Source organism: Musa acuminata, chromosome BXJ3-4 (genome assembly GCF_036884655.1).
Source record: "Musa acuminata AAA Group cultivar baxijiao chromosome BXJ3-4, Cavendish_Baxijiao_AAA, whole genome shotgun sequence".
NCBI lineage: Eukaryota > Viridiplantae > Streptophyta > Magnoliopsida > Zingiberales > Musaceae > Musa > Musa acuminata.
The window spans coordinates 3,423,818-3,442,928 of NC_088352.1; the positions used below are offsets into that span (position 1 = coordinate 3,423,818).

The window sequence follows — 19,111 nt, forward strand, 5'->3', positions numbered from 1 at the left end:
TTTCATATTATTAGATTGGATTTGTTTCATAGTGTGGGTCGGATATGATAGTCAGATCCGACCCGCTTACCGCTTGTCCTATAGATCCGGTTTGCCGTGCCGTTTTTCTGTCGTCCTCGCGGAGTCCGATTCCCCTCTTTCCGCCTCTAGCATTCTCTCCTTCGATAGATCTCCGCTTGAACCCTAGATTCAGATCTGAAGGCCAGGTCACTTCTTCCTCTTCCACGTTCGTTTCTTGATCTCTATTCCTCTTTTTGCGTCCATCTCGAGTATTTCTCTTGAATGTATCGTTTTTGTGTGTGGATCTGGCAGCCGCAGTTAGATCTGGCAGACTGGTAATTAGTTCATGTGGGAAATAGCATGACTAGATCCAAACTTTCGTTTCTTTGTAGATCTGCTACCATTCTCGATTGCGATATGTGAAATCAGTAAATTGGCTTGTTGTCAGCTTGTAAAGAAGTGAAAATATGCTGTTTCTGTTTGTTTTTCCGTTGGGTTTCTATTACCTGCTCATACGGTTTATGGGATGGGAATTGAAAGTTCTGATGTTCCTATGTGATCTTGCTCATTTTTCTGATGTACATGTTTTTCCAAGGCTTCATTCTGGGTTTATAACGGTTTAACATCATGTTACTGCTTTATTTTGCCAGATAGTGTAATCGGACTAGTTGTAGTTTGGCTGGAATACAGAGTCGTACAAAATGGTATGTACTTGAGTCTTGCTCTGGAATTTTCTTTTTACATCTTGTGATCTATTGTTGCAAGTTTATGCCTGTGTTGTTTTGTCTTCGTTGTGCTGCCATGTATTGAACAACACCTGGAATATAATTTTATTACATGTATTGATTTTTGCACCTTGATCTTAACCATTAGCTGGTAAAACATTTCAAACCAGTTTTTGGGCTGCTTACTTCAATAACAAAAATGATCTTTTGAATTAACTAGACTTGATTAAGTTTGGATTCATATCATCTTTGATTTGTTATACTGTCTAAATTGATTCAATTACAACCAAGCTGCCCTGAGTCGGTCAAATTCTCCACTGATTTTTTTTTCAATTATTTACCAATCCAGGAATGATATATATCTTCTGGTTGAGAGGAACTGGCTATTGAAATACTGGCTTATAAAATAAATATCTAAAATAATGATGATAGGCTTTGGAGCATAATTACTTGAGCCTTGTTGATATCTTGTCTGTCCTCCACTATCTTGCTTTCTGATTTCAGACAATGTTTGATGATGTTGATCATAGTTACTCTTTGTTTAATCTCCTTCCATTAAATTATTTGTTTCTGTGGGACATCTGATGGTTAGGAATGCAGGAGGATGACTGGTTCTGTAAATTTGTGCTATTTAGAGAATTTGATTTTGGATGTGTTTAAAAGTTGTTACATTAACATGATCAAGTGTTGTGTTTTCCTACCATAGATGCTGCAATATCAAATAACATGGTCTAGACAATGATAGTTCATCTATGTTGCCTGAAGTGCTCGGCATCAGTATCAATGTGAATTTCAACATGTATTTTTTTGAAGTACATGCTGCTTTGTCATATAGATTTTCCTTATTAAAGAAAATTACTGTGATCAAAGTGGATTATCCCTTTTTTTACATGGAAGTTTGTAAATTTCCTGGTTAACTGTTTATACTGTTTCGAAGGCAATTGATTATATAACTATGTTCATTGTTCCTAGTGGAGCTACTAAAGACAGCCATCACCAGATTGTGTGCTGTTAACTAACTAAAATGCAAATTCTTTCATATTGATCATATCTCGAGAATTGGTAATCGAACTGTTTAAGTACTTGCATTTCAATGATAGAGCAATATCATTTGTCCCTGTAAATATGATGTCCATCTTAAAGTGAAAATTATCATAGACATCATTTCAGTGCTTCATGCGAAAAATCTTAAAAAAGAAAACTTTCATATATAACCCTGAAAGTGGTATGCAATATTTCATGAGACTTTGAGGACATTCTCTATATTTTCATTCATCAATAGGTAAATCCAAAAGTAAGGCTTGTTTTAGGGGTACATGTGAATTCTTTCTTCATGGGCATGTAGGAGTATCTTATCACGTATGGTCATTAAATGGAATCTACATGGATGCGATAGATAAGTTGGAGAAATTACATATGTGACATACTTGATAGCATGATTACTGTCATGTGCTAGTTCAATACGAAATAATGGATTAATTATTTTTTTTCTATTTTTGTGTAGATCAGAATCTCACCCCCTTTCATCACTTTCTCTCATTATTACTATCTTTCTTTGTTCACTCTTTGGTTTTATTAGTTGGTAGCACAATGCCAAAAATGATAATGAATATCAGTAGATGGGAGGGTATCAGCAATATTGAGCTAAAATAGTTCAATATGGTGTTCGTTCCCACTGCTGAATAGGAAATCTTTATGCATGGACTTGTAGTTTTGTTTAAATTCAGGTGTATGGTCTTTATAGTTTATAATATGTTGCTAATTCAACCTTCAATATTTTATCTTACCCTATGCCAGATTGAAATTATCTTACAGATCCTCCCCTGCTAAACCCTTTTTTTTATGTCTGATCAGGTTGTTCTTGCAGCTTCTATCATAACTAAGTCTGGAAAAGGTGAGTTCCTATTCCTTTATTTGTTTCTTTTTTCCAATTCTTCCACATCAAACTATGATAAACTGATCTCAATTAGAGATTCTCCACCACAAGTAACGTAGGAATATATTCTTTGTTTAAACTTATCTTCCTGAAAGAATTTATATTGATAGTTTAAGATCTGATGTTGCAGATCATGACTTTGGATACATAATTCTAAAATAGTCGCAGTTGTTTTCCAAGCCACTCATATAGTTTCAACATTTTGATTCTGGACAATGAATATGTTCCTGAACTTTCTTGCTGTGAAATGAAATATTTTCTAAACTCAGAGCTTCATGTTTTGTCAAATTACATTTTCTACCTTGATTTAATCAGGTCTTGGTTGCTTGCCATCATTTTTGAAAATCCTAAGAGGCTCAAACATTTGACGTAGTAATTCCTAGCATGTTTTATCTTGTTCAACTATAGCACCTCATCGTATGATTCATTGTTAGTTGAAAAGGTCTTAAATACTGGTCAAATGGCAGATTTGATTTACTATTAGACCTGCATGACACTGAGATACTGAGCTGCCTGTTAACTTGGAAAAAATTGGAAAAAAAGGGTATACCTAGCGGTATCAAATTATATCGGAGTAGTATTTTAAACCATGCTCAGATGAATTTCGACCTTTGACTTCTTCCATTGAGGTTTGTGGCCAACATTTGAAGTATTCAGACAGACCAACCGGTTATGGACTCAGTGGTCTCGTGTGGAAACAAATGATTGCCTTTCTTCTAAATTTTAATATAAATATTTGTTTAAAAAAATATTTCTGAAGTTCTTTGAGGCATAGTTCGATTTATTTTTGTTGTTTCAGATATATTGGTCTCCAGTGTTTATTTTAACTTTTTGAAGTATCAGTTTTACATATATCACAAGGGATCCTAGTCTCATAAGTTTTGCTTAGTTACAGACTTCACATGTTTTCAGATGCATGGATTTCTTCCAATATACTCATGTTTGTTATAAATAGTTCACATTTTACTTGCTTGAATATATATGGAATTGAGAATTTTGTCTAATTAGGGTACTTAAATAACTGTTTGATTAGCACCCTTTCATTGCATTTTTCACTTACAGGTGCATCTCTGGTTTATCTCATTTTTGGTTTTTATACTGCTCAAGTAACTGGAAACAATGTTAAACATAATTTTGCAAACTTAGTGTTTTGATAATTATGAAGTAGAAAGTTTGCTTAGATATTTTACATAAATCTCAGGTTTCATTAAAATCCAAACTTGCTTGCTGCAACTTGATTTCATGGTTGTAATATTATCTAAAAAGCAGCCAAGTGGGTGAGACATCCACCAATGTCGTAGTGTCTGAGAAGGGATCGTGATATGCAATCTTATTTAACAATTATTTTTTTCATTTTGACTTGTGTTGCAGTGTTGGTTTCAAGGCAATTTGTGGACATGTCTCGAATTAGGATAGAAGGATTGCTTGCTGCATTTCCAAAGTTGGTGGGAACTGGAAAGCAGCATACATATGTTGAGACTGAGAATGTTCGTTATGTGTACCAACCAATAGAAGCACTTTATCTGCTGCTTGTTACAAACAAACAGAGTAATATTCTTGAAGATCTGGACACACTGAGACTCCTGTCCAAACTTGTATCCTTTTTACATCAGATTGTGAATTTATACCAGTTTTGCTCTTAACGCTAGATGATTGCTTTTCACTCAGCAGAGTGAATCTTCTTTGCTATCACGGAATTACATCTTTTATGATTTCATGTACTGAACATGTGTTGGTTGTTCTTTCCCTCTATTTGGTCATAATTACACTGCTTAGCCTTATGTTAATGCAAATATTGCTACATTAGTTGCTTGGAGAGTTAACTAAATTATTTTTTCTGTTCATGTTCATGGTTTTTGGAAATTTTTTTATAATTAAAAGCTGGACAAATTTGTTTCCTTAAATGGTATATAGGTGCCTGAATATTCACCCTCTTTAGATGAAGAGGGCATATGTAAGATGGCTTTTGAATTGATTTTTGCTTTTGATGAAGCCATCTCACTCGGGAACAAAGAAAATTTGACTGTTGCTCAAGTTAAACAGTACTGTGAGATGGAGAGCCATGAGGAAAGATTGCACAAGTTGGTCATGCAAAGTAAAATTAATGAGACTAAGGATGTCATGAAGCGGAAAGCTAGTGAGATAGACAAAAGCAAGGTATGTATGAACATTTGCTGCCTTTTTATTAATTAGTTAACTTCTTTCATATGCATGATGAAAATATATGTGAAAGAGAACCTCTGCTGTCTGTGCATACAGTGGAATTGTCTTTTTTTACATTTGATGATGGAAAAACGATCATGTTTATACAACAGCTCTTCTCATTTGATTATCATATTTCAATGGTTCTATGGTATCAGTTTGAGTTACGCTAAGTAATATTCTATTTTGAGATCAGAATGGTTCAAAATTGCACCTTGTATCTTCTGTGCACAATTAATTATACATATGAACATCATTGCAACTACAATTTGTTTTTATCTGAAAAAGATTGTCATAATTGGTAGGTTATTTAATATATTATCCAACCCTTATATGAATTAATGCTGGAGACTAGGCTTCACAATCTAGTATAATTATTTAAATAATGTCAGATTCCGGGTCTATATGCAAATTGAGGGTTGTTTATACTTGGAAGATATCTATTCCAAGTATATATACAAATTATGATCATAGTCAATGTTTTCAATGTCAGCAAGTGGATTATATCTATTCTTAGCTTATCTATATGCAATTTGTTGAACTTTGTTCCACATGTCAAGCAATGACCCTGTCATGTCATGCCTCTTGTGCCATATAGCACATGCATTAGTTGTATACAATATTATTTGTAGCATGTACATGACTGGGCACTGTTAAGTGTTGCAATAAAACTTGCATAGCTGATTTTTCTTGATTAAAAATTCTTCATTTCTGTATATTTGTAGCTTAGTTTGACTAATATTAAATTGCAGTTGTTATGATCACCACATCTCATATCTGTACTTTGTTTTGACAGATTGAAAAGAACAGAGGTGATAAAGGAGGGTTTATGTCTTTATCTGGCCCTCGAAGAATTGAGAGTAGCTTTAGTGATATGAGTATTTCGAGTTCTGGAAGTGGCTTTGGCAGTGGTTCTGGATTTGGATTGGGTGCTGATGTTGAATCCTTCTCTAGCAAGCCCAAAGGTATGCACCAATAGCATGCTTCTCAAATTAGTGTCTTTATCTTGGTTTACAACTATCTTCATTTATATTTTGAATGATAGGACAACTTATTTTAGTCATAATTTGATTTAGTGTATTACTTATATTTTGTTTCTTCTATTCTTAGTGGAATGTTGTAGTACTGTTTTTGCACCTCAACTCATCTTTCATATTTCCTTCACAGTATCTCTTGTTTGTTCTCTTGCTTCTCTCTAATATAATTCACTGTGAAATAAATGTTTCATCATCTCTAAGACAACCCCAACCTGTTCTTGAATTGCAATTATGCATTCATCATTGAATATTATATTCTGCATGCAAAAGTTTATTGCAATATAAAAACTTGATTTATCACCAGTAGAAGAGCCTATATTGGATTACTGAAGTCCCTAATTTCCATTTTAATATAAGTTGGAAGGACTTTTACTAGCTTTTATTTCTTTAGATCTTGTGTCCAGTTTTAAAAAGTCAAGTTGGTTATTGGTCAAATGATACTTTTACTATTGTTAGCTAACTTGTGTTAGTATGGGGATGGAGTGTTTTGATGATTCATTTGTCTGCTGAACACTCTGCTGCTTCAGGTCGCCCACCTGCATCGGCTAATGCCCCCCCCAAAGGACTTGGTATGAAGCTAGGCAAAACACAAAGGACAAACCAGTTTTTGGAATCACTAAAGGCTGAAGGGGAAGTAATTCTTGAGGATGTGCAGCCCACTGCTGCTCTGTCGAAGTCATCTCTTCCGCCAACTGATCCGGTCACATTAACCATTGAAGAGAGATTAAATGTTGTAATCAGGAGAGATGGTGGTCTTAATAACTTCGATATTCAAGGAACACTTTCTCTCCAAATTCTTAATCAGGAAGATGGATTTGTCCAGTTGCAGGTTCTCTTCCTCATTCATATCCTTCCACAATAATCATATTGCCTATGCTGGAACTGTTACACTTTTATTGTGCTTTAAAATAGTCTATGTGGATTACATGTGATATTGCTCTGCCTGGTGAATATTCAGGAAAAAACTTCAGTCATGCTACTACTGTGGTGTTTTTCTTTAGAATAATTGCACATTTTTGGTGGACCAATCATGTGATCTCAGTTTAAATTTTCTTAGTTTCGTGACCCACACATTGAGTTTGCTAAGAGATGATAAGAAGTAGGTTGATAGAGTTAAATTTGTTGCTATGGCATATATGCTGCTAGTGTAGGAGAAAACTTGCAGAAAGAGTTTTCTGCAGTTCTATGGTACTTCATGCATGTAAGAAAACTTCTACTGATGATGTCCTGGTAGCTTTGTGCGTGAAATTCAAGTAAATATATTTCCCTTTTCCTAAGAAATCTTAGACAAAAGTCTACTCAATTGTGTGCTGTATCTTGTTTACAGATTGAAAACCAAGATGTTCCTGGCCTTAGCTTCAAAACCCATCCTAACATCAATAAAGAGTTATTCAACAGCAAGCACATTATAGGCTTGAAAGATTCCAACAGACCATTTCCTACTGGTCAAAATGATGTTGGCCTTATGAAGTGGAGAATTCAAGGAATGGATGAAGCTGCTTTGCCTTTAACTGGTGGGTACTTCTTTCTAACTCAAATTTTTGTCGGCAAAGTGGAGAATCTAATTATTCCTCATTAATTTGCAGTAAACTGCTGGCCCTCTGTGTCTGGTGGTGAAACTTATGTTAACATAGAGTATGAAGCATCTGAGTTGTTTGACTTACAAAATATTGTTATCTCCATACCTCTCCCTGCACTTAGGGAGCCACCAAGTGTGAGGCAGATAGATGGAGAATGGAAGTAAGTATTTGAATTTCTTTTCCTTTTTTCTTTTAGGTGGATCTTGTTTATGTAAAACTTTGAATAGTGTTCATTCAGAAATTTGTCAAGGATTTTATTCTTTTCAGTACACAGTTAATCCTGATTCTGTTTTCCATATTCAGTAGAACCAATAGTTAAATCTGATGTCAAATCGGTGAATATATCTAAGCTTCTAGCATTGCTTTGACTTGTCTTACAGTTTCTTGATTTAAGAATGGCTGAGACTGTTGAAGAGTTTTTTTAATGCCTTACTTTGAAATAGATCAAACAGTAAATAGCAAATAAGGCATTCCAGCAGAAATTGTATTCCACACTGTATTCATATATTTTGGTCTCTGACACAGGAATGCAGAACTAAAAATTGTGTGTATCTTTTGAGATCTTTTGACTTCAATGGCATGTTAAGGAAATTAATAGGACATGTGAAAGCAAACATGTATCGCTGGGCTAAAGTGGGAATCAAGCTCATTCTTTAAATGACTTCATAGAAGGAATTTTGAAAGTTCTACAAATTTTGCTGCACTCTGGAATCACTCAATTCAAGAAATAGATTCTTTTGTTGTGCAGCTATAAGAATGTCTTTTTTCATCATAAACACAATTCTCTCAAGAAAGCTTCCAAATTTGCTGGTGACTTCTCAAATTTGTAATGGAAGTATAAAGATTTTTTTACATAAGTAGTGGATAAAAAAGGTACCATCAAATCTGACCAACAAATTGCTAAAGAAAAAAACCTTGGCCTTTGTAATGTGGCCACGTGATATGTCAAATACATGGTTGAGCTCATGGAGAAACAACACACATGGCATTTGTAAAGGTGCACGGAATGCATGGAAACAATATATATGCCTTTCCTGAAGGTTTACAGCACAGTATTGATAAAAGAAAATAGTATGGCTGTATATGGCATCCAAAAACAAGTATTTCCTTTTGGCTATTATGGAACAATCTTGTGCCAATTGACATTTTGATTTCAATCGAAAATATACAACAGCACACACTCATAACAGCTTAAGTGGTAGGAGCCATACTGTTCAATTTCAATAGGTCTAACTGTTCAGACTTTAAAGTTCTGACCTTATCATTTGAGACCAACTAGGCTTGAACCTGTAACTATAGATGATATGCTTCTCGCAATGGTTTTGGATTCTGTAAACTGGACCAAAATTTGGTAATAAGCTTAAGAACCTTAGAATGATTTTGTGAGTACTTAGTATAGTTCATCATAATACCTACTTGATATTTTTAATATTTCTTTGTCAACATATACTAACAAAAGTATACCGAATATGTTTTCGATTAGGTCTAAGCAAAAAAAAAAGTCATGTACAGAAATTTTTTGAACAATTATCTTTAACTATTTAGAGTTACAAAAAAGAGTTATAGATACTTGAATTTTAAGCCTTAGAATCAGCAACACTTCACTTGTCATAGAGCGTTTTAGGGCATAAGTTAGGGAAATATTTTGGAAGAATCTGTTAAGAATAATTTGTAATTGAAGTTGATTCAAATGTGAAATAAACTTAATAATAAAAGGCTAACTAGTAATACATAATTTCTTTGTTTTTGAGAGGAAATGTCTTGGACTTTGAGGATTTTACTTCAAAGGACTCTCATATAGGGAGGTTAAGAATCAAATATTTGTAGTAATAGTTGTTTTGTTGCACTTACATAAGAGGCTGAAGTAATGCTGTTACAAAAATGGAGATAAACAACAGTAGTACATATACTTGCTCTAAGGATTCAAATGACCTGTGAATTTGTTGCCTTTTCAATGGCCATAATGCTGATATCTATGAAGACAATTGGAGACCAGGCGTAGCAATGAAGAAGTAACAAAATTTGAGTAGGGTGAATAGAGTAGGAAATAAGTCAAATGTATATTGGCTAAAAGTTGAGCAAGTAGAGTAAATCTAGAGGTTTTGCAATTTTTTAGAGATTTCTTGAAGAATTCAGTGAGTGTAAGATGAAGCTATCTGTTTGCAACGAGTGTTAACACCAAGGAAAGCTTGCTTGTTATCTTAGAATTGTGTTTTTCCTCTTGCTGTTGACTTTGAATTACTACTTTTGAGATACTTTTCATTCTTGGTGTTGTTTGATTGATTTGTTAATCATCTTCAGGTATGACTCAAGAAATTCCACATTAGACTGGTCTATTCTTCTTATTGACCATTCCAACCGCAGGTATGATAAATATGTACATGCATGTAAATCCGCTTGATATTAGAAAATCCTACATCTGTTAGTGTTAATCACTTCCTCTCTAATTTTATCTGTTGTCAGTGGATCAATGGAGTTTGTTGTGCCTCCAGCTGATTCATCAGTATTCTTCCCTATTACCATCAGATTTACTGCTGCAAGCACATATAGTGATGTTAAGGTGAGTGATCAATGGTTGCAAGTCTTTTAAGTTGCTCTTTGTAGGTTCTATCACAATTTTAACCTAGTCATTGGGTGAATTATTCCCCTTTTAGGAAAAATTAACTGGTTAATATTAAAATTTTACACATCTTGAAGAATATGAGCCAAATCTGTAGATGTGCCATATATGTATAAATATCTATTGAATACAATGAATATCTGTTAGCTTACTATACTCGCCCATTAAATTGGAGTGTTCAAACATGGTGGTGAAGGCAAGAATTAAGTTTTCATTTGCATGCCTTGAATGTGCTCGCACAGTATATCATGCTTGGATTAAATGAGCCAGAAACATGAAAAGAAGAGTATTTTTCCTACCAAACGGGCTATAGGAAATGTCTTTTGCTTTCTTTGTTCATGCCAAACGGGCCATGTATCATTGACCTCCCTATTCTTGATTGCACTTTGAGATAAGAACAATTTCAGATATAAATGTTGACAATCGTTGCAGCTTCCTTTGAAGTGGACATTAAAACATAAAATCTGAGGCAATTTTCTTTATATACTTTGGCTAGTTTCCTGAAGATTACAACTTAGACCTTTTCTTGTTTGAGACATTGGATTCTTATTTCAGTTCTGTTACTCTTCATGATATATGTGTCTGCCTCAATATCTTTATTGTGACTGAGGCCAATCATAAATTGATTTTTGTAATAACAAAAATCTATTCATCTACAAAAAAGTTTGATTTTGCAGATCCCTTTAAGAGCTTATTTTCTCCCTATTGTTACTCACTAGGCACTTAAAATTTGAATTGTGTTTAATTAGTTTTATTTTATTCCAATATTATACATCTTCAACCGCATCCATTACCTGTCACAACACTCATGAAATTTGTCATGTATGAGACAGTTTTTATTCCTTTTAGTGTATTTTTTCTTGTCTTGTAGACCTAGAAATTCACACTTTTCGATACATTTGTTATGTTCTAATCAATTGCTCTTTGATTATTTCCCTTTTGCATGTTGATTATTATGTATATAGTTTCGATTTATTAAGATAATCTGGTAAATACATAACACAATCCAGACACCTTGTTGAAGAATAATAGAATAATATTTTTTATCAATATGGCAGATTGAACTGCAATATCTTCCTTTTTTAAGTTTTAATTATAGTGGTATATTTGTGTGTATCCACTTTTATCCTGTTTTGGGAATTGATTATAAGAAATCTATTTGCGATTTGTTTTACCAGATGGCTATAGCACACCTCTTTTAACAGTTTTACTCACAAGCTTTGCAAATTTGCCACAGGTTGTAAATCTCATGCCACTCAGAAGCAATGCTGCTCCAAAGTACTCGCAGAGGATTCAGTTGATCACAGACACTTACCAAGTTATCTAAATTACGATGGAAATGATAAGTGTGATGAAATAAACTTGGATTTGCTCGACTCGGTGTCTACAGTAGGGACCCATTTTGTTTCGTCATGCATCGACTTTTGATTATACAACTGTTCTCAACGCTGCACTCGGTTTTCGATACCGTTATGTTTTATCGAAGAACCATTTGGAAAAAGTATACGTTCATGTGTGTTGCTGTAACAAGCATTGTGAAGTTTGGATTTGTTAAGAGGACCATTGGCCCCAAGAACATGTTGCAGGTTTTACCTCGCGCTGCTACGCTCTTTTAATGGTACTCCTCTGTGACCTTGGTGATAATGATTTGAATTGAGCATTGATGGAAGGCTGTGTATGGAGTACGTGTACACGTGTGTATCAAGTTCCATTACTTGCGTTGATTTGCATATGTGAGCATGAGTAAGGTAGTATTTCTTGGAGAAGGTTACATGCATACAAACTTGTACATATTGAACTAAATAGCTGAATTAAAATTATTTTATTACATAAAATGACGGTATCTATCAACTGTGCATTAGATGATTAAAAAGAGATAATAGATAGCTGAATTAGTTATAGTTTGAAATCAGATAGAAGGTAATAATAATTAAAGGAGGATATGCATACAAATGTGTATCTCATTCAATTCTCGTTTTGCCTCGGAGTAAGATAAGTGCAGTGCGTTACTCGTTACTCGTCTTTTACCGCCATGGATTGAGATGGTTGCATAGAGAGGCTGGCTTTTGTCCTCACGTTTACGGGAATATCCACATCAAGCGATAGGAGGATGTGGGAGACGGTGAGGACTGCAGGTGTTGTGGGCCCCTTGCCACATAGCGACACATTTTTGCCTGTGTGAGACTGCTTCAACAAAACCTTTACTGTCTTTGTTCGTTTTCGGTGTCCAACTGAGCGAGGAATAACAGAGGTGGAATATAAAAATGAGACCCATCCATATATAGGAGAAGAAGAAGAAGAGAGGAGAAAGAGAATGGAGAAGGAACCCTAAAGAATAATTACACACACAACTCTTTGTTCTCTCCCTCCTCCACCAGCAAGTAGCAGCAGCAGAAGAACAAAGAGAAGGGAAGAAACAGGTCCTCTTTTAATTTTGCCTGTGCTCTCCTTTACTTCCCCCTCTTTATTCTCTCATCCCTTCCTTTCTGTCTCTTTATATTTGGCTTTCACTGAAACTGCCTGTTTGGATTGCCAGCTTTCCGTGTTCTACAATCGAGGTATGAAGAGTTAAAGAGCTTGGAGCTTTTTGCTTAGGGCTTTCTGTGGGCGTTTTGATTCTTGCTTTCTTCATCCCTCTCTTTGAATCTTCTCTTGTATTGCAGATCTAGAAGAGGGCGGGGGGTTTGAAGAAAATTCAAGCAGATAGTTACCGAAGGAGAGATCATGGTTGCATGTTGGGCACTCTGATTTGGACTCATCAGTGATCCTTACAGAAACCAAAACCAGAAAAAGAACACCATAGAGAACGGTGCTGTGTTGCTGCTTTGATTCGGGAGATGGAAGCAGCTTCATTCTCAGGTCCTTTATTCGGAACCAGAGAGGTAGATCAGTACACCACCAATCAGCAGCAACAGCCGCAGCAGTCATCATCACCACCGAGCTCATCGGCCGCTCCTCGGAAGAAAAAGAGGAACCTCCCTGGAAATTCTTCAAGCAAGTATCCCCGCTTCCAAACATCCCTTGATCTCTCTCTCTCTCTCTCTCTCTCTCTCTCTCTCTCTCTCTCTCTCTCTCTCTCTCTCTCTCTCTCTCTCTCTCTCAGTTCTCTGTTCATACACACCCCAATCTTCCCACTGACATCATCATAGCATGTCATGTAGAAGATTTGATTGTGGGCTTCATGATTCGTTGAATCCACAGATGCCGAGGCCGTAGTGATTGCTTTGTCACCCAAGTCGCTTCTGGCAACGAATCGATTCATCTGCGAAGTGTGCAACAAGGGATTCCAGCGGGAGCAGAATCTGCAGCTCCACCGGCGCGGCCACAACCTGCCATGGAAGCTGAAGCAGAAGAACCCCAAGGAGGTGTGCCGCAAGGTCTACATCTGCCCCGAGCCCACCTGCGTCCACCACGACCCCTCCCGCGCCCTCGGCGACCTCACCGGCATCAAGAAGCACTACAGTCGCAAGCACGGCGAGAAGAAGTGGAAGTGCGACAAGTGCTCCAAGCGCTACGCCGTCCCCTCCGATCTGAAAGCCCATTCCAAGATCTGCGGCACTCGCGAGTACCGATGTGACTGTGGAACCCTCTTTTCCAGGTACTACCATCCCTCGATGCATCCGATCCATCACAATCTAATCCATGCTTGGATCACCACAAGCTGCACTCCTTACACAACGGACCTGCACACACTGTTCTTGGTTTCAGTGATTAGGGTTTCTTCAAACGGAGATAGAGTTTAAAAGGTTAGGGTTAGGGTTGTTAGGGATGGATGGATGGATTCCCCGGTGCAAGGAAAACGATACTGCTCCCACGTGAACTGTCGTCCCTATGGAACTGAACTGTAATGGGACTCACCCACCTTTCTCCTTGTATCCAACGCTGGGCTCGTTTCTCTCTCCTACTCACGTGGAGACATGGAGGCAAGGCTTAGCAGGCCAGCTTTGTTGTCTTGCGAGTTGGAGATATGTGGGCAGCTGGGCATGGCCGTGCTCTTCTGGTCCACCATTTCATGAGAAACACCCTTGGCCGTGAGCAAATTATGCTTGTCCGCAGCTGCGACATCACTTGGTATGTATGTGAAGCGTACTCTCTTAACTCCTTTCGGCTGGAACGAGTCGATGTGAAGGAGGAGTCCATTTGACCGCATGCAGTATAGCCAATTACTTTCCATTACTTTCTGCTTCCTTAGCATTTGCTTGCAGCAACAGAGTTAAGACGGATTTGATGCACGTAGCGTTGTTCTGACTCTAATTAATGCAGGCGCGATAGCTTCATAACCCACAGAGCTTTCTGCGACGCATTAGCACAAGAGGGTGGGAGGATTCCGACCGCCATGAACACCATCGGAAGCTACTTATACGGCAACGCCGGAACAAATCTGGGCCTTCCTCAGCTGAACGCGCAACTCTCCTTAGAGGACCGAGCTCATGTTGTGCCGCCCGACCCTCTCCGGCTTGCTGGGAACGGTGGTGCAACACGGTTCAACCATCTCACGGTGCCGGCCTTGCAGCCGATTCACCCATCTCGGTCTGCTCCGTTCTACCTTGGTGGTGGCTCGAGCCGAGACTTGGGCGATGACCCTCTACTGCTCCAGAGCAAACCATTCAATGGCTTAATGCAGCTCCAACAACTCCATTCATCCGCCGCTACTGCTACTGATCTCTTCAATCTTGGCATCTTATCTGATAGCAGCAACAGGAGCATCGCCATTAAACCAAATGCTCACCCGCTGATCTCTGATAGATTAAACAGCACTGCTGGTGGGAGCAACGAGCCGCCCACACTGTTTGCAGGAAATCTCTTGAGCAACCACGTTCATCCGAACATGTCTTCTTCCACGTACGACCAATCGGTGAAAAGTGACTCAGCACCACCTCATATGTCGGCAACTGCTCTTCTTCAGAAGGCGGCGCAAATGGGTGTGACTCCTAATCGCGGCAGCGGAAGCTCCTTACTCAAAGGTCTGGGAAGCTCGTATTCTAGCGGCAAATACACAAGTTTTGGTGCTGGTTTTGATGGTGCCGAAGGGAGCTCAGCAGCCGCTCAACTGCAAGACGTCATGAACTCCCTCGCTAATGGAAACCATATGTGCAGCAGCACAAACGAGAGCGAGTTGCAGCAGAACCAATCGGGCAGTGGCATGGGAGCACCAGACAGTTTGACCAGAGACTTTCTCGGGGTTGGAGGCATGATGAGGAGCATGGGGGGAGGAATGACACAGAGAGAACAGCACCTCTCTGGATCTTATGGGAGTCTGCATTGAGTGGTCGCAGTGAGGACAAAGATCTTATGGGTAGAAGCTATCGGTTGTTCTTACTGTGCTTGCTGTCACCCTTGAATCAGAGAAATAGGATCCAAATTCTGCATCTCTGTTGGCAAATTGTGATCTTTCTAGTCCCGACTTGAAGCTAGAAGACTATGTCATAGACTATCTTCTTCCTTCTTTGAGTACCTCAAAGTTTCTCTATTCGCCTCGGATTTTTCACTTGTAACCGAGAAGTCTGCCTTCCTTCCATGAAGCTAATAAAAACTCTTTATTTATGTGCATGGGGTACACCTCTAATTCTTCTAATATGAGAATATCATGTTAGCTTGCAGCACATATCCTTAGATCTCCACACTTTAACCTTGTTTCCTCGTATATCCCTCCCCAATCTCCATCTCTCTTTCTCTCTACACATGCGCACACATGTACCCATCTTACGTGTTTGTGTAAGGCAAACACACACACACACACACACACACACATATATATAGCGAGAGAGAGAAGTAATTAATATGATCCAAATTAGGTGAAATAGAATGTCTTGAAATTGATACTTCCCATCACGTCTCGTTCTAACTACTGTTGCTTCTGAGCTTCTCCCACAGGCAACCACACGTTGACCACCAGTCGAGCCCCACAAGATAGACTACACTGACGACTTCACCGTCGACCCGACCACATCGCGTTCTCCCTGTAGTCTAAGCTCTCTTGGTGGCATTTTCGAATATTCCATATTCTTTACTGTGGTGATGATAAGGTCGTATTTGTCGTCAACTCCGGTGGCCGCCGTTTCTGTAAGGGGTTGTAGGCAGTGGTATTTGTACTGCTGTGACATATATAAGATTATTAGGTACACACAATCATTATCCGTATGTGTATATATGTATATGTATATATGTATATATATATATGATAGATTGGTCTTTATTGCAAGGAGGCTCATGGGAGTACTTAATTTCTCTTCCGGAAATCCTCCTTCTTCCCCTGTCATCTCTTGAACGTCAGGTCGCCAAATCGGAGGTGACTCCACCTGAGAGATCGGCAAGAAGACTTAACACATTTCCAACATTTTATGGTTCCATTTATGAAGTTAGAACATTGTGATTCGGATGATGATAAGCAACCGAGAACAATGATGTTTAGAGCAGCAACTAAACAAGTCATAGATCCACGAAGACAGTCCTCATGAGACCAACACGACCCTCGTGCCACGAACATGTAGTGCAGGTGAGAGGATTCGTGGTTACGTACATGGCCCCAAAAAAGCATGCAGGATGAGAGGAGTTTTGTCTCGAGTGTTGTCTTGATGCTGTTGGCTTGGTTGGTCTGAAGCATGTCGTCTGTCACCGAGCTACATGCCCTCTCGAGGTCTTCGAATTCCAATTGAAAGCCAAATGATAGTGTGTTTGGGAGAAGAAAGCTGCATGCCGAATGAGGCACTCTGAAAAGAGGTTCCAAAGGTCGAGGAAGTAAACATCTATTGAAAGACATCAAATCAATCATGGGAAAGGATTATGATCTTATGATCTCACTACTTGGCATATCCACACACACATACACACCAAAAATCATGGTAAAGCCAATTATTCTCTCTACTTTTACTAAAGTTTATTGATATCAATAATCTACTTATCAAAAGTAGAGAGTTTGAAATCTTGATTTTGAGAATGTCAACTAGTTCAAATTATTATTTTTGACTATCATTAACAAATTCTTGAGATCGAATCCCGTCTTCACCATTTATTTTTTTTATAAAAAGAATAAAAAAATTATAAGAATCTAAACCATTTCAAGTGGTTAACCTCTCATGCTATGATACAACTACAGATTGAAATGATAACCATTTCAAGTGGTTACCATTTACCTTTTAAGAAAGAATTAAAAAAAATTATAAGAACAACAATCTTGCGCTCAATCCCTTATTAATCATCCAATATTCAGAACAAGTCGACTAGACTCGACATAACATACGAAGAAAACTCGAGTGTATAGTGCAAATCTAGATGAAGAAGAACGATTCGAACTCATGATACCAACAAAAAACATATGGTTGAGTTATTACAAATCCAAGAAAATTTAAGCTATTAAGAAAAGATCCAATATGCTTTAACAATGTCTAAGATAAAAAGGATAGAGGAGTGTGGAGGCTAAGAAGATTTAGCTAATATCATCACATGAAATGCAAAGTGCCGAGCACCCATGCGTAGACAAATGTTATGTACACAACAAATTGATTGTGTTCAATCTAAATCTTACATGTACCTTAAATCTATAGAATAAGATTCTAGAGTTTTTAGGTAGAATGCCATCTTTTATTGTTATTAAAAGATTAAATTGTATCTTTGAGATGAAAGTCAGGGAGAAAATGTAAGAAAGAAAGCCACAAGAAGATCCTTCTTTTCATTCAAATGAAAGTAGAATTCGCATAATATATAAATTAGATGAAATGGAAAAGATTTAAGGGAATCGAAAGGAATATGATGGAGCATTAATTTTACTTTCACATTAAAAGACATAGACTGGTTTATGAAGATTCTTATGTTCATGTGTAACAAGATAATTGGGAAAGGCATAATAAAGAAGAGAAACATTAAGGCGTTTTCCTGTTTTGTTGAGAGGAAAGAAACTTTAATTGTGTTTAATTGTAGAAAGGTAAAGAAAGTATGCATATATATATATATATATATATATATATATATATATATATATATATATATATATATATATATATCTCCAATATAATAAGTTAATTTTGTATTTATTTCTATATATACGCACACACATATGTCACTCCAATGCTGATTTTTATCACCTATAAATTGACTATTGATATTTTTTAACAACTTATTATGATTATGATAATATTATCGATTTTTTTACATTCATGTATTACAACTAAAACTATTATTTAAATGTTATATAATTAGTAAACAAATTGAGTTTTTTACGTCAATATTAATAGAAGGAATATATGCTATATTGAGAAGACAAATAATGATGGGTTAGGGTTAGTTGGATTGAGCTCAAATGCCTTAACAACGAGCCAAACTCGATCTCTTTGTATAAATCGAGCTATATCTTTCACTATCACTTGAATTACTATGTCCTTAAAATGCTTTGTCTTGCACCATTAATTATAATCCATGTAGTTAAGGGATCATTATTAATTCATATACCTTTGAAAAGCAAGGAAAAATTAAGAGAACACATATATTATTATACATCAAATAATGATGAGTCTAAGTATATACCGTATCGAATACTAACTCAACCCAATCCTTACCCTATTTAACCAAACTCTTTCTTTCCTTTCTTAGCAATGTGAGAATATTCTCTTAGATAATCCTTAAAATATTCTATTAATTTATGCTCTTAAGAAAAACAACTATTATTATCCAACTAATCTAAAAGATAAACCATGTGGTGTGGTGGTGTTGATTGCTTCCTTTAGAGTCATCCATCATATGAGGAAAAGTTTGGTGCATAAAACATCATCCCACTTTAGCACATTAATTAAGAAACTAAATTAGCGTGATTGGATTGGGCTACTTCGATTCAATGGTCAATCCATTTAGATGTGGCGGCAGAATCTTCCATGGTTGATGCTTGAGCCGCCATGGCCAATCACATTATTATCTTATGTCATTCTAGTGCTACTGAGACTACTAATACTTGAGATCTTTATTTACTATTATAACAATATAATTTTAATTATTTTTTTATTATATTAAATGATATAGAA

General features: G+C 36.9%; 2 protein-coding genes across 4 annotated transcripts; both read left to right on the plus strand.

Moving 5' to 3' along the window:
* Positions 1–103: 103 nt before the first annotated feature.
* On the plus strand, positions 104–11,769 carry LOC135636938 (coatomer subunit delta-1-like). 2 transcript variants are annotated; one of them, XM_065149164.1, is made up of 12 exons: positions 104–206; positions 651–704; positions 2,580–2,619; positions 4,033–4,256; positions 4,576–4,818; positions 5,660–5,828; positions 6,428–6,729; positions 7,228–7,414; positions 7,487–7,640; positions 9,782–9,844; positions 9,944–10,040; positions 11,338–11,769. In XM_065149164.1, the coding sequence occupies exons 2-12, from the start codon at positions 702–704 to the stop codon at positions 11,425–11,427; spliced, it is 1,572 nt and encodes a 523-aa protein (XP_065005236.1). In that variant the 5' UTR covers positions 104–206; positions 651–701; the 3' UTR covers positions 11,428–11,769. The 2 variants fall into 2 exon arrangements, with proteins under 2 accessions (XP_065005236.1, XP_065005237.1); XM_065149165.1 differs by having other exon boundaries at positions 118–226.
* A 601-nt stretch (positions 11,770–12,370) lies between these two features.
* Positions 12,371–15,644, plus strand: LOC103980580 (protein indeterminate-domain 5, chloroplastic). 2 transcript variants are annotated; one of them, XM_009397019.3, is made up of 5 exons: positions 12,371–12,520; positions 12,637–12,658; positions 12,764–13,094; positions 13,302–13,698; positions 14,364–15,644. In XM_009397019.3, the coding sequence occupies exons 3-5, from the start codon at positions 12,938–12,940 to the stop codon at positions 15,364–15,366; spliced, it is 1,557 nt and encodes a 518-aa protein (XP_009395294.2). In that variant the 5' UTR covers positions 12,371–12,520; positions 12,637–12,658; positions 12,764–12,937; the 3' UTR covers positions 15,367–15,644. The 2 variants fall into 2 exon arrangements, with proteins under 2 accessions (XP_009395294.2, XP_009395295.2); XM_009397020.3 differs by lacking the exon at positions 12,637–12,658.
* The last annotated feature ends 3,467 nt before the right edge of the window (positions 15,645–19,111 follow it).

Bases quoted from the DNA above. Each gene is read 5' to 3' on its own strand.
- LOC135636938 (XM_065149164.1), top strand. The intron at 5,829-6,427 runs GTATGCACCAAT...CTGCTGCTTCAG, and splicing joins CTTCTCTAGCAAGCCCAAAG to GTCGCCCACCTGCATCGGCT. The intron at 7,415-7,486 runs GTGGGTACTTCT...ATTAATTTGCAG, and splicing joins AGCTGCTTTGCCTTTAACTG to TAAACTGCTGGCCCTCTGTG.
- LOC103980580 (XM_009397019.3), top strand. From the start codon at position 12,938: ATGGAAGCAGCTTCATTCTCAGGTCCTTTATTCGGAACCAGAGAGGTA. The intron at 13,095-13,301 runs GCAAGTATCCCC...TTGAATCCACAG, and splicing joins CCTCCCTGGAAATTCTTCAA to ATGCCGAGGCCGTAGTGATT. The intron at 13,699-14,363 runs GTACTACCATCC...TAATTAATGCAG, and splicing joins TGTGGAACCCTCTTTTCCAG to GCGCGATAGCTTCATAACCC.